The following is a 15,855-nucleotide window of genomic DNA, read 5'->3' on the forward strand; positions in this document are numbered from 1 at the left end:
TACTAAACTGACTCTCTCCACTTAGATCAATGGGGCACAACACTAAGCACTTCTGACAGATACATACATGCGCCGCAAGTCCCAGTCCCTAAACTCAACCCTCCTCTGAAAGCACGACTAGACCTCTCCACCCGCCCCTTCCTCACTTATAGTTTAGACAAGATCACAGAGGCAGATATGACAGTCACAACCTCTGTAAAATTTAATACCACTCTCTCGGGAAAATCTCTCGGGATTACTTTAACTCCGTTAACCTGTTTATCATGCTCTTTATTCTATAGCTTTGAATAATAAATCACTTTTTGCTTTCCTCTCCTCTTTAAGGGAGCGAGTTGGAATTAATGATCTCCCACCTCTGGCCCCCTCTATCACTCCCCGTGTTTCTCTCTCTCTCTCTCTCTCTCTCGTTCAGCGGTGTAATGCTCCACTTGCCTCTCGGAGCTGCCGGTGCTCAGGGGGCTGTGAATCTTATCTGATTTTCCAGAGAGGTGTTTGGAGCTGGACTGAAGAGGCAGGGGCAATAACAGGAAGTGACCAGAGGAACTGCTGGGCTGATCACTTTTGCCACTTTTGAGTGGGCTGATTGTCCAGTGAACAGCTCAGTGGGAGCTCAGACCAGTTCACATACAGCTGGAAACAGACACCACTGACCAGAGACTGAGGAGGATATAATACCACTCATTTACTGAAGGGTTTTTCGAATCGAGGAAGACTGCTAAAGGGACCAAAACACCTCTGGTAGGTGATTTTATTTTTTTATGTTTGTCGAATACATTTATGTATATATGTTTGTCTTTTTCGTTTTTTTTTTTTTAAGTAGAGTGTATGAAGTTCAGTTGAAATAATTACTTATTTTGTACATCTGTATAATAAGTACTGTATCTGTGTATGTTGTATTTGGTTTTATTCAAGTTTAATTTGTATTGTAATATTTCTCACCAAACAAATCTAAAGTCTGATTTGAATGATGCTTCCTGGACTAATAGGAAGGAAATTGTTGTGTGTGTGTGTGTGTGTGTGTGTGTGTGTGTGTGTGTGTGTGTGTGTGTGTGTGTGTGTTCGATAAACTGTTCTATGTAAGTATATTAACATATATTTTTGCTTGAAATAAAACTTAATAAGAAAAAAAAAGAAAGAAATTCCCAAGGAACACTGACTGACCCATGGGAAGACTTATCTGGATGTAACAAATAAACTATTATAAATCTGTGCACCATCTGTCCTGCTTTTTTCTTGAAACAGCAGTTACAGGTTATTCTTAATGTCTCATCCCATATGCCACCGTAGAAATAATGTTTTTGCAGATGCAGGGCTATCTGTCATACAAAGATTGGTGCTGTTAATGATTAAAGGTCATGTAAAACATCACAGTTCAGGCTATAAATAATAAAAAATCATGCCAGCCGTGAGCTTGACATTATGTGACCATATACATAGAATCTAAATGAAGAGAGGTGTATCAGAGGAGTCAGTGGTGAGAACAGGTGCAGTACACACACTTCAGACAGTGACACCTTTAACAGGTTGCTGGAACTTGTGACACTGAAGATGTGTGAAAGAAAGGAGGGGAGAGCTGATGCATGTCAGGCTGAATCTCCTAGAGGAGAGAGTAGGCAGACTGCAGATTGCTGGAAGCTGCTCCGTGATTAAACCTATTTTAATCTGAAGCCCACACATAGATATACACACATACACGCAAAGCCTTTCAAATGACTGGTTTAAAAAACAATTGCTGGTGTGCCTTCCAATAATGTCAACTGTTGAAAACAATTTGTATTGATAGATTCTGTTTCAATGTGCTGAAATTACAATGAGCCTCAGCACTGCACTGAATATTAATGAATAATATATAAAATGAATGATAAATAAATTTAAAAAATATATTTTATGCTGAGAGAGGTGGTTGGGAAATTTAAGACAAGTATGTCATGGTTTACATTAGACTTGTTAAAATAGAAATTATTTGACCTCATTTTTTTCTATAAAAATATAATAAAAAGGATAAAAGAGAGAGGAAAGAGGACTTTAGAACTAAAATGTTAATGTTTAGTAACCAGCAAGTCAAATATGAAATGGATAGTTTGCATCAAAAACAAAAAAAATGGCAAGCAGCATCAACTTTTGACTTTTCAGCTAAAACATCACAAGTAATATAATTTTTGTGGAAAACCTAATAAAAACATTGCTGGAAGAATGTGTTTCCATACTGTTTTAAATTTAACTCTTTTGTAAGAGAGAATTTATAGAATAACTTTTTCCAATCTTAACAAAGAGTGGATAATGAACAGCATTTCCCCTTTTGCCCTTAATCTGATTGGAGAAAACAAAAAGAAGAAGAAAGCTGGCAAAACATCAGAGTAGAAATATCCTATGTGCTGCCCGTACATTTCTGAATCCATTGTTTTATAGCGTATGTGAAAGCAATCATTTTGAGTAGAAGACTTCATGAGGCCCTATAGCAGAGATTTAGCAATTTGGGAACACTTAAGAAGCATAATCCACCTCATCTTAACATCATCATCTAAATGAGTCTAACATAAGAATGGTCCATCAAGCTAAAGCGTGTTATCTGGGATGGGAATGTAGTAGGCTAGGGAATGTATTAGTAAGCTTTAACAGTGTCACACAGTTAGTGTGCTGTTTCCCATCATTCAGTAGAACACAGTCGAAAGTTTGTGCCACAGGAGGAACCCTAATGAGATTTAATGAAGGGATTTCAAAGTCAGAGATAATGAAGGACTTTCTTTATTTCTTTATTTCTTAAAAAAAATAAATAAACATACTGTGGTCTTTGAGGCTGAAGAAACCATCTTGAAAGGCATGACTTAATGTATATATTTTTCTTCTTTGTTCCATTCACATGGTGTACAGATGATGAAACACACTGCCTGCAGACAGATGACTGAGCCTGTCTTCTGGGCAGGTGTCCTGGTCGTTTTATGTGCCCTCAGCGCTGGAGCTGATGTCTACCAAGCTCTGAAGATGCCATCCATGTCGAGTAGAGTGCTGCAAAGACATAAGAGAGAGTGGAGATGGGATAAACTTTATGTTACTGAGGAGAATCCCCCGCCTGAAAAAATTAGAAAGGTAAAGGGTCTAAACAATGGTAAATTGAATGAAAATATGTATATAGTGCTGTTTTGAATATGCTGCTTAAAGTAAACTCAAGTACTTCAAGTAGTCATATGAGGATTTACTATTTAAAGTTAGATATAATGAACAAAATCTTTGGATTATTGTAATGTTTGTTGTAATGCTTGCTTTTATTTCTAAACTTTCTTTCCCTCATTCCTTTCTCTTTTTAGTTAGAAAACACACTTTTCGGTGCATCTGCAAGATATATTCTCTCAGGAGAAGGTGCTGATAGCATTTTTACTGTAAATGACATTGGGGATATCATGGTCAATGCAAAGTTGGACCGGGAGAAGAAAAGTGTCTACAATCTGTCAGCTTCACTCATCCACAGTAAAACCAAAAAACATCTTGACAAAGACTTCACATTTACAATAGTGGTCATGGATATTAATGACAATAGCCCTGTGTTTCCACCTGACATCTCCGGATCCATCAGTGAATCTTCTCATGAAGGTAACAGGGTGGCCATGAAGTCCGTGTGTAGACAGCTTTACAACTAGGACTGAAGAACTATAATATAGTACACATTGATTCATTTATGAAATGTGGATTTTGTTGCAGTACAGTAAAACAGCCCGCAGAACATTATTTCATTTTATGCTCAAATGTTTTGTCTAATTCTTTTTCTAGAATCTTTAGTAATGACAGTAACAGCAACTGATGCTGATGATCCGAGCACTCAAAATGGAATGATTGGGTACAAACTTCTGAATGGGACAGATCTCTTCTCCATCAACAATGAAGGTTTGCAATTAGAAACTTTGGGATCCTATCTATCCATCTATCTATCTATCTATCTATCTATCTATCTATCTATCTGTCTGTCTGTCTGTCTGTCTGTCTGTCTGTCTGTCTGTCTGTCTGTCTATCTATCTATCTATCTATCTATCTATCTATCTATCTATCTATCTATCTATCTATCTATCTATATATATATATATATATATATATATATATATATATATATATATATATATATATATATATATCATCTATCTATCTATCTATCTAACCAGACTGCTCAAGAATTTATTTTCATATTATTATGAGTGTCGAAAACTAATATTTTAGTGGAAAACATGATACATTATTCCAGTATTCTCTGATTAAAAGAAAACCCATTCAAAAGCAGAATGTTCAGCAGTATTTATTTGAAATGGAAATTTTTTTTTTTACTTTATGAATGTCTTTGTTTGTTTTGTTTTTAGGTAAAATCAGAACATTGACAAGCAGTCTTGACCGAGAGAAACAGAGTCAGTATCTAATTTCTATACAAGCCAAAGACATGCGAGATGTTAGTAATTCTGGGAATTCTGCTACTACTGTTGTGACTATCAACATTGATGATGTAAATGACAACATTGCCACCTTCAAAAAAGGTAAGTTGACTGTAAAAGCTGTAACTAAATTTAGCAAAAACACACTGCATGCTAGAATCGGTGTCAACAGAAAGTGTTTTTTCTCCTTAGGAGAATACCATTTTAATGTAAAAGAAGACAGCAAACCTGGATATGAAATTGGCAAGTTAGAAGTGGAGGACAAAGACGAGATACAAAACAAAGATCCATCTTTTACTATACAACAAAAATTTGATGAAATGTTTAAAATTAATATAAGTAATGTGAAAGATGGAATTCTAAGTCTTAAAAGGGTAAGTATTTCAAACTTCACGACTAAACAAGCTTTAAGACAACTTGATTTTTAAGACTGTGCAATGCTTTTAATGATTTCAATTAAGTTGACATGTTATCTCTTAGCTTTGGTTTTAGCTATTTTAATTTTTCCTTAATCACTCATAGACTCTCGACTATGAAACAGAGAAGATGCACAAGTTTACTGTAAACGTGGTAGAGCGCACAGTGTCTAAATCACCAGATAACCAAGGACCAAACCTGCAGACGAGAGCCCAAGTTTTGATCAATGTAATCGATGTGGACGAACCACCTGTTTTCAGCCAGTCACAATACAACATCAGTGTGCACGAGGGCCCAATTAAAAGTCCATCCATTGGAGCTGTTTCAGCAAAGGATCCAGATAAAAACAGTTACAAAATACGGTATAAACTTAGATGTATTTTTATTCATAAAAAAAAAAAAAAAAGCTTTTTGTGTTTTGCTGTACTGTCATAAAAGTCATAGTGTAAACAAATCAAAATGGTTTCATTTAATGTTGATATTTGATCACTCTAGCTACTCTATAGAAGACTCGAACTGTCCTGTAGCTGTGGATGCTGTACAAGGACGTTTGTTCTTAAAGAAGGAACTGGACAGAGAGGACAAATCCTCATACACATTCCAGGTTACAGCACAGGAGGATGTCCCAAATGGTAAGATATAAACAAGCTTCACAGCTTAATCATTTACACTTCCAGTTAAAAGTTTGCACACACCTTCATTTTTCTCATTTTACAAAAGGTTTTAAAAGCTGCGAGATTAAATAAAAATAAGTGAACTATGCAAATGTGAATTATTTTTCAGGGCATAAGTAGTGTTTTTTATTCATAATAAGCACTATTAATTTATAATTGTAATAAATAAAATAAAAAAATGAATTTTAACATAAGCTTTTGCATTTACACCCATGAGGATCATTAATTCCTAAATAATAATTAAGTGTGTATAAACCTTTTAGTACTTGTGTTTCCAAAATATATGATTTCAATCTTATTTATATTCTGGAGGGATCACAAGCTCAAACACAAACTGAATTAGCTCTGGATAAATTATCTGTTAATCAAAAATTTGGTTCAACAAATCCAACAGAATGTGACTTCTGGGAACTGTTTTGTTTTGCTGTGTTAACTATATGTATTTGCATGAGCACTTTTATTAGAAATTAGTATGGCAGCAAAAGTTTTTAGTAAAAAAAAAAATCTTTACATATTTACCAAATAACCCCAGTCAAGTAACAACAATATTCACAAATCTTTATAAGTAGTAGTTGGTTTGACCAAGTTAAATATAATAAGCATCATCGTCATTATGATCGAGATCATTAGTAAATTTGTTATCTCTGAATCCTCAGGTCTAAAGTCTTCTGCGACGGTTAATCTGAAGGTTCTTGACATTAATGACAACTTACCAGAACTAACTAATGGGAGCTCCGTGTATGTTTGTGAGAGTGATGAACCTGGAACAGTAAGGAGTCACTTGAATACATTTCACATGAACAAATTTATAATGATTTTCCTTTAGCAATATATTTCCCTAATCCTTCATTTATTACCCTCTTGCAGGTTATTGGGACTGTTGGTGCCACTGACAAAGATGAAAATTCAGGCCGGTTCCATTTCACTCTGGCAAAACCGAGCTTGAACTTTTCCCTTTATGATAATGAAGGTGAGTTCATTCATGTTATCTACATTTAGTTGGTCAACAGAGTGGTTCTGATCAACTTTAATCAGCCACTCTACCATTAGGATAATGTTTGTAAAGTTGGAAATAAAAGAATTTTTCAGCGCAGATATACAGACGTTTCATCCTTAGTTCACTGTCTACTCCAAAGCAAACCACTGCTTATTCCTAGAGTAATCAGGCATAAAAGGAATAGGACAAAACCCACCTAAATACTGTAAAATGCATTAGGTACAAGCTTTCTAAAAGCAGCAGCCATGCACAGTGAATCTGTGATCTGACACTCCAGGTTCTAAATGTGCCAGACTGAGGAACATTTTCAGAACACTGTGGTTTCTTTCCTCAGAGCTGTATAATAAACTAATATGATGGGTTACTATTTTACTAAACAGGAAGGCAAAGTGGTTTGTTAAGGTGCACTGACTAATGAAAATAAATGTATTGGGCTTTTTTTCTTCTATTAAAAATAAATAAATAAATCCATATAAGCGTATTAAAACGATTTCAGAGGGATCGTGTGACACAGAAGAGTTTTTTAGTGTAATTCTAATTGTAATTTCACAGTTACTGTTTTTATTGTGTTTCTGATATATAAATGCAGCCTTGGTGAGCACTTTCAAAAACACACCAAAAAGTCCCCAAACATGTTTTAATCCATTAGTGTAATTTATAAAATAATTACATTTATATTTATTTCTAGCCATGTATTCAAATGACAACAATGTTGCTTTTTACAACTGCAACTGGCTTTCCGCAGAATGCCACACGAATGTCAAAGTTAAGATTTACTCTTCCTACCATTGTGTGAAATGGGATATTCTTAGGCCTGGTTGCATTGAATTGTCACAAGAATCTCAGCAACATTTCCCTCCAAGCATCAACAGAAAACAAAAGAAGAGTCCAATGACAACAATAGCACTCCTGATGAAAATTGTTAGCTTGCAGCTGTGGCATACACAGTCCGTCATTGAAATTAATGAATGCATCTCTTCAATTTTAATATTTGTTGTAGATAACACTGCGACCATAGAGCTGAAGCAAGGTGGTTTGAGTACAAAGCACTCAGTGGAACATGTTCTGGAAATCGAAATCACTGATGGAGAACTGAAGAGAATTGAGCACCTCCAGATTAAAGTGTGCACGTGCCAGACGGGTAGACGGGTGGAGTACTGTAAGGCCTTCGCCCAGTCCGGAATGAGCTTCAGTGCCCTCTTAGCTATTCTTCTCTGCATCGTCACCATCCTGGGTACATTCACACACATCTCTTATCTCACTTGTTTTTCTTCTTTCTATTACAAAGATGCATGCAAGGCCAGTGACTCATCCTTCAGTGTTTTCCTTGTTTAAGAAATCAAAAAGAAACACGCTTTTAAAAAGCAAATGCATCATTTAATCAAGCCGAGCGAAACAGATTATGCAGGATTCATGACTTGACAGGAGCGTGGTTATATTAATGATACATGTGAACATTTGAAATCCTTTCTTTGAGGAAAGACTTTTCTCCATAATTTCCCAAGTGAAGACTCTGTATATTTTATTCACCATCTTAGGATCCTTTAAGTGGTCTGATTGTATAAATAACCCAGGTACTTAACACTGTAAATAAGAGTTGCTTAGCTCCATATTTGCATTATCATTGTTAGTTAGTGTACTATTGTATATATATATATATATATATATATATATATATATATATATATATATATATATATATATATATATATATATATATATAATGAGGAAAAAATATCCAAAAGCTATCACTGGGGCAGTACCCAGTACATATGTTTATCATGTCTTTACCACACATATTAGACCCTTAAAGTATTATTAGTAAAAGCACTTAAAGTAAGTAAAATTTAAAAAGGTACCACCTCAGTGACAGACTGAGACAGACAAGTGTGAGATTACATTTTGCTTGCATCTCTACACCTTTTCCAAAGTTGAGGCTTGTGCTTGCATTTCTAGAGGTGAGAAACAAGGCAAAAGTGATGACACTTAAGACAAGACACTGATCTGCAGTCACACCATCAGACAGACGAGAAAAATAATAAGAGACTTTCTTTTCAACACCACCTTATATTCTCTTCCACTCGTTCACTTTGTTCATCTGTTGATTTCTAGAAAAACAAAGGATGTTTGAAACCTGTGTTTCCAATTAAAATTTAGCATGAGTTTACATTACAGGAAATAAACCAGGAAGATGTTTCAAATGATGTTGAAATTAGAATGTTGACAGTGTCTGTTTCTTTCATCTTCTCAGTCATCGTCATCCTCATTGTGTTGCGGAAGCGCTATCAGAAGGACGTTTTGGTTGCCAAGTCTTCTGGCGAGATCCACGAGCAGCTGGTGAGATATGACGAGGAAGGCGGTGGAGAAATGGACACAAACGGTTATGACGTCTCCCTCCTGTCCTCTGCTTGTCACGACAGCAGCTTTCGGCCTGGCACGGGGCCTTCAATGTACGTCGTGGCAAAGACACCCTCTGCTTGTAAAGGTGACATGGCCATAATGATCGAGGAGAAGAAAGATGAGGCTGACCATGACTGTGATGGGATTCCTTACGATACTTTACGCATCTATGTCTATGAGGGAACTGGATCCCTGGCCGGTTCCCTCAGCTCTTTGGACTCATCTTCCTGTGGGTCCAATCTGGACTTCTTGCATGAGTGGGGCCCTCGTTTCAGGACCCTGGCTCAGCTCTATGGAGTAGACGGCTCGGACTCTGATAGCTCCGATTGATCCTACTGAAGGTCTGGGTTATCAGGTAGCCATCGTCCTAGGAGGACACATCAGCACGATTGAGACTGCTGTCTCCTCTTCATGGGACTTTTTGTAAGGGTCCTTTTAAGAAAGGGATTAACAAGTGCCAATACGTGTTTCCTCCGTGCATTGTTATGACATTATGATGAGCACTACTGCATTTGTAATTTTCATAGAACAAGTGTATGTTAGTAGAAAAAATGCCTTGGGTTTTTCAGACTGATTTTGTCCAGGTGGGTTTTGTATAAAACAGCATTAGACACTGGTTGGACAAACTCTCTGGTTTATCCTTACAGCAAATCTGATTTAGTCTTTGTTTATTTGTGAAGGATTTTTTTCTTCTTCTTCTTTAATTGTATACTGTCTCATGTGAAAACATAATTATTTTACGTTTTGGCAACTTGGTGGTAAATTCTTATGCATTTGTACAATTAGATTCAAATGAAAATGTCACCCATCCCTGAATCTAGCCAGGAACCTAAAACTGAGATAATACAAATAATATGAATTTGCAACCAGACTAAAAAGTTACAAGTAACAATGAGACTGTGTTGTTCTTAATATTTTTACATTGTTTTTCACATATTGTTTTCCTATAAAAATACTCAGCTTATGATAATTTTCTTTTTAATGTATACAAGTGTTTTCAAAGTGGATTCAAAGTCAGTGTAATTGCAGAGCCAGCATTGTTCAGCAGACTCTTCTCATCAGGAAAACTACTGTATTGCCATGGGAGCAACAGAGGAAGTGGTGATAACTGTACTTTGAAAGAATTAAAGGCTACTCCAAGTTTATTTGACAGGAATCATCAGCACATCTATTGTTATGAGTAAAGCCCAAATCTCAGAGGTCCACCATTATAAGGCAATTGCAGACGTCTCAGGAAACATGCAGTGAGTTTAATGTCTGTTGAAATGTGAGAAGTGAATAACTGTATTACCAAGTGAATCAAAGGTGTTGCTATATATTTAACAATGCCATGTAACTTTTTAAATATTCTGATGATAGTTCCAACCAAAATATGTAGCAGGCCAGTCAGTGTCTTGACAATATTGTTTGTCTTTCATTCGAGACTACTCTAAATAGACAAGAGGATCTCCTTTCATTGAAAATTGTGTAAACCATCTTTATACCTTAAATATTTACTTCTGTGCACAAACTGTACCCTGGTCCCCCATTAACCATTGGCACAATACAAGGAAGTCACCTTCTCCCTTTCCTGTAGGGAATTACAATCCAAGCACTCTTCTCCCGTCTCGTTCAACATGAGCAGCTCAGTCAGACTTCTCTCAGATTTCCTGTCCGTGTAAGCACAAGGGAACACACTTCCGGCTCCCTTATCTTTAAGTGAAGGAACAGATTGAAACCGTTTTCCTGTTTTCTCGTCTTGGAGGGATAAAGAAAGGATAGCAGGAAAATGTTAAAGAACAATATAAATCAAGCTGTCTTGGTCACAAAGGCATTGTCCTTCAAGACAAACGATGCTGCTCTTGAATGTTCCTTTTTTTTCACCATACAATCTTTTTAGAGAAATTTCTTATAATTCTCATGCGTTATTCTGGATGTAGAATTAGATGTTCAATCACTAGAGTATGCATCTACTGGGCAAATACTATTACAGCAAATGAAAATCAGACTGCAAATCTCCTCATGATGGAAATGACCATCATGTATCTCAAATAAAACAACTGTACAGAAAGTTGAAGAAAAACTGGAATCGTAACTAAAATGGCCTTCAGTTGATAGCCTATGTGATTTTTCGTTATTGTTATCATATTTCATGTATGCTTTGAATTAGCAAAAATTGACATTATGGCCAGTTTAAAGTGTATAGTGTGTTGAATGATCATTTGTTTTAATGCATAAAAGTGTCTGAGATTTATTGGGAAGGTCCAGTAGTTGTCAGTGCTGGGCAGTCAGACTAAACATTTCAGTATGTGGTTCACTTGTGTGTGTTACAGTCTGGTGTAAAGATGGACAAAAAAATGTGCCTTTTTTCTATTGTTTCCATTGCTAGAAATATAATTTTTTTGTTTGTGTGTGTTTTGAAACTGCCAATTTTGTATTTGAATAATAAACTTCCGTAAAATAGTTAGTGTCCTTAACATAAAATAAATTGAAGAAAAACAAAAAGTTTAAGTGTGTGTGTGTGTGTGTGAAGACAGAAGAGTGTTTGTGTCTCATTAAATGGATGCTGTGTGGGTACCTTTAGGTGAAGTTTACAATGTATGTTGTTTATCGCAGACAAACAGATCAAACAGTTAGCGGCACGTTAGCAGAAATTCCACAGTGTTTTCACGCATAACACCCAGCTGGGACTTCCTGAGGATGTAGACTCTTAATTGTATATACAATGTAATGGCTTTCTCACATTGAACAGATTTTTTTTTTTTTAATGGTAATACTTCAATGAAGTTCAATTCATTGAAAGTATTTAAAGGGGGGGTGAAATGCTCGTTTTCACTCAATATCCTGTTAATCTTGAGTACATATAGAGTAGTACTGCATCCTTCATAAATCCAAAAAGTCTTTAGTTTTATTATATTCATAAGAGAAAGATAGTCTGTACTGATTTTTGCCGGAAAAACACGACCGGCTGGAGGCGTGACTGTGGGCGGAGGCTAAAGAATCAAGAGCGCGAATAGGCTTTTGCGTTGAGAGCATGTGGAAGCTGTGACATTACCTTGAGGGAAAACCCATCATCCAAAACAAACCATGGCTTACAGTCAGATTCAGCCGTTTATTTATGATCCAGAATCAGATCCCGAGGCTGAAACTGAACGAGAGCAGCAGCAGCAACGACTCGCTCCGAGCGGGACTCGAACCCGGGTCTCTGGCATGGGAGGGGACACACTAACAAGGAGGCAGAGATATTTGAAGCAGTTTTACTCACCGCCTGCGGTAACTTCCAACACACGATCGTGACCCTTTTTCCTTGGGATTGCATCATCCTTAAGAAATAAACGATACTCAAATCCGTATTCAAACTGGGCCTTGTGAACAAGCATCTTCGAAATGCAGGGAACAAACAAAAACACTTGCACAACTCCGTTGATGCTCTGTAAAAATAAACTCCATCCACTGGTCCCTTAATGCTGTTTTTTTTTTTTTTTTGGTAATCTGTGCAGGGTTGTCTTGCCCTGGCAACCAAAAACATACTTCTATTGTGACATTTCGCGATGCTCTCGCTCTGATCAGTGAATGTCTCTGCTCTCAGTGCTCTGCTATACGGGAGCGCGCGCTCTTCCGGCAGAAGTGCGTCAGGACCCATATAAGGAAATTCCGCTCCATCTAACGTCACACAGAGCCATACTCGAAAAAAACTTTCCGAAACTTGTGACAAACCGGAAGGAGTATTTTGGGAACAAAAATACTCCTTCAAACGTACAACTAAATTTTTTTAACTTTGTCCATGTTTAGCATGGGAATCCATCTCTTTAACAGTGTAAAAAACTCCCCACCTTTAATGTGTTGGATATCATGCACTAATAATGTGCATAGGCTTATATTACAGCATATACACTGAACAAAATTATAAACGCAACACTTTTGTTTTTGCCCCTATTTTTCATGAGCTGAAATCAAAGATATAAGACTTCTTCAATGTACACAAAAGGCCTATTCCTCTCAAATATTGTTCACAAATCTGTCTAAATCTGTGTTATTGACCACTTCTCCTTTGCCGAGATAATTCATCCACCTCACAGGTATATTAACATTCTGATTAGACAGCATGATATTGCACAGGTGTGCCTTAGGCTGGCCACGATGAAAGGCAGCTCTAAAATGTGCAGTTTTAATGTATTGGGGGTCAGAAAACCAATCAGTATTATTCTAGATTAAAGGTGCAATGTATATTAATTACAACAATCTATTTACAGAAATTTTATATAATATACAGTATATACTATGTTTACAGAGGTGTACAAAGACATTTCTTATCGAACCATTATGTTTTACCTTAGATTGAGCTATTTCTATATACATACACTGCGGGTCCCCTTACATGGAAGTCTCCACTATGTTTGTACAGTAGCCCTAAACAGCCAAACTGCTCTACAAAGTGTGTTTCATCACTTTGTTGTTTTTGCGAATAAAACACTGACACAATGATGAACAAGTACATAGACATTCGCAATAAAATTGATTTATTGAATAATTAAGTAAATATAAATCGTTGATTTACCTTTGTAAAGAAATCTCATTGCTCTCTGCTGTCACTGTAGCTTTTCTAGAGGGAGGGGTGAGCGGGGAACTGAGCCGTTGGTTGCAGTTCGTAAAAATTACACAGTGCACCTTTAAGTATTAGTCATATATATATATATAAACAGAACCGTTTAAATGTTGGTAGACAGTATGTTTTAATGTTTTGAAAGAAATATTTTATGCTTAGCAAGGCTGAATTTTTTGGTTACATAGGCCTACAGTAAAAATAAATACAAAATGTAAAACTGTTTTCCATTTTAATACATTTAAAATGTAATTTATTCCTCTGATGGCAACGCTGAATTTTCAGTTTTACTCCAACCTTTAGTTTGACACAATCTTTCAATAGGTATGCACAGCCTTGGCCATGACTCTTAAAATTGAGCTCAGGTGCATCCTGTTTCCACTGATCATCCTTGAGCTGTTTCTGCACCTTGATTGGGTCGACATGTGGTCAATTCAGTTGATTGGAAAGGCACACACCTGTCTATATAAGGTCCTACAGTTAACAGTGCATGTCAGAGCACAAGCCAAGCCATTGTTTGTAGACCACCGGGACATGATTGTATCAAGGCACAGATCTGGGGAAGGGTACAGAAAAATGTCTGCAGCATTGCAGTCACCCAATTGATGGAGAAGGACCAGTCTAAACTGGTGACCAAGAAGCTGATGGTCACTCCAGTTGAGCTCCACGATCATATACAGATGGAAGAAACTTATCTAAATAGTCTATGTCAAGAAATGTTTTTTTTTCTCATCATAAATTTCAAAACCACTTGTGCTGCTTAATATTTTAGTGAAAACCATGATGCATTTATTTTCAGGATTCTTTAATAAATAAAGTTTCAAATAAAATTTAAATTGAAATATAATTATTCTGTAACAATATAAATGTATTTACTGTTTTTATTATTATTATTATTAATGTTGCCTTGCTGAATAAAAAGTAGGCTCAATCAGTATTTTATTTGTTAGCTTGTTTGTTTGCTTGCTCACCTCAATTTGTTAGGAGAGACTCCACCAAGAAAACTCGTTTATGGTAGTACAGTAAATCCCCATTTCCACTGTAGTTTTAAAGGAAGTTTCAAAAAAAAAAAAAAAAAGATACGATCAAAACTACGAAGACAATATTTGATCATTTATCGATCGCTATATTTATGACATTTAATCATTTATCGATCGCTTTATTATTTATTGAAAAAAAAATTCGTAATGAGAAATAAAACTTTCAAAGCAATTGTAATTTGACAACGTGAACACAAGAGGACAGCACAGTATCATTACAGTGAAGGGTCAGTGAAGACTGGTCTGTTATGAACAGCTCGAATAAAAAAAAGAGCATCAGGAGTCTTACATTATATATTCATTCATTAATTTATTTTATTTATTAATTTATTTGGTGAAGATTTGTAATCTGCAGCCATTTAGATTTCAGTGAAACAAAAAATATGATAATACATTAAGGCATCAACTATTTTCTTTTGCTTCTTACAGTTTTACTTGCTTTTAGATTCAAGATTGTTAAAACGTTTAAGTAAAATGTTCAGTTTTTTTTTTAAGAATTTATATTTTTCTTATGCAGTAGATTGATCAAACGTGACAAAAACCTAACCCTATTTCAAATAAATACTGCAGCTACAATCTCTCATTTACAATAAACCCGGTTAGACTCATCTGAGGACGTGTCTGTTTCAACTGCCCTTGTGTCCTCCGTTTCATCCACAAAGATAAATGATTTTTGGAATAGAAATGGATTCTACGTAGTGCCTTCAAGAAGCAGAGAAATGAGAAGGAGAAGTGAGGATTTGGAAAGGTCAGCAAATCCAAGGAAATCCCTTCACCTTTTTTAACCTTTGTCACATATCTTCTCTCTCACTCAGAATGTGAACATTTTAATGAACACAACTCTTCTTACAATAATGAAAAATGTAGATTGGCTCCACTAAAGATTCCAGCCCAAGAATGTTATATAACCTCATCCAGAAACACTTGTCCCTGTCACATACCCGCTCTCTCCCTCCCTCTCGCTCTCTCAGCAAGCCACGATGTACCTTCCACTCTAATGCCCTCACAGAGAGTTCAATCAGATGTCTTCCTTGGCTAATGTCATGTACATGTTACACACTCACACACTCTTTCGCACAGACACACCGGGGGACACCTGCATACGTGTCTATCGGTCTCTTGTGTACATGTGAATCGTGATCTTTGGTCTTTTAAGTAGCCATAGCAGTAATACGGGGAATTTGAAGCAGAATTATACACTTCTCAACTGCAAACTTAAAAATAAAGGTTCCAAAAGAGGGTTGTCACAGCAACATCTACTGTAGGAACCATTTGGGGTTCCCCAAATAACGTTTCAGTGAATAGTTCTCAAAATAATAATTATGAAGAACCT

The 15,855-nt window shown here is 36.2% G+C and overlaps 1 protein-coding gene across 1 annotated transcript; it reads left to right on the forward strand.

Annotated features, from left to right (window-relative positions):
- Nucleotides 1–380: 380 nt before the first annotated feature.
- Nucleotides 381–11,340, forward strand: LOC127962434 (cadherin-5). Its single transcript, XM_052561992.1, has 12 exons — nucleotides 381–738; nucleotides 2,872–3,087; nucleotides 3,306–3,588; nucleotides 3,766–3,879; nucleotides 4,344–4,514; nucleotides 4,605–4,786; nucleotides 4,935–5,191; nucleotides 5,325–5,461; nucleotides 6,160–6,272; nucleotides 6,371–6,473; nucleotides 7,501–7,734; nucleotides 8,752–11,340. Exons 2-12 carry the CDS (start codon nucleotides 2,872–2,874, stop codon nucleotides 9,228–9,230), a joined length of 2,289 nt encoding a protein of 762 aa, XP_052417952.1. The 5' UTR covers nucleotides 381–738; the 3' UTR covers nucleotides 9,231–11,340.
- Nucleotides 11,341–15,855: the final 4,515 nt, after the last annotated feature.

The sequence above is a fragment of the Carassius gibelio genome, chromosome B7, assembly GCF_023724105.1.
Source record: "Carassius gibelio isolate Cgi1373 ecotype wild population from Czech Republic chromosome B7, carGib1.2-hapl.c, whole genome shotgun sequence".
Taxonomy (NCBI): domain Eukaryota; kingdom Metazoa; phylum Chordata; class Actinopteri; order Cypriniformes; family Cyprinidae; genus Carassius; species Carassius gibelio.

Coding starts and splice junctions, on each gene's coding strand:
- LOC127962434 (XM_052561992.1), top strand. CDS start 2,872: ATGATGAAACACACTGCCTGCAGACAGATGACTGAGCCTGTCTTCTGG. Junction 5,462..6,159: donor ACAGGAGGATGTCCCAAATG/GTAAGATATAAA, acceptor CTGAATCCTCAG/GTCTAAAGTCTTCTGCGACG. Junction 6,474..7,500: donor TTCCCTTTATGATAATGAAG/GTGAGTTCATTC, acceptor TATTTGTTGTAG/ATAACACTGCGACCATAGAG.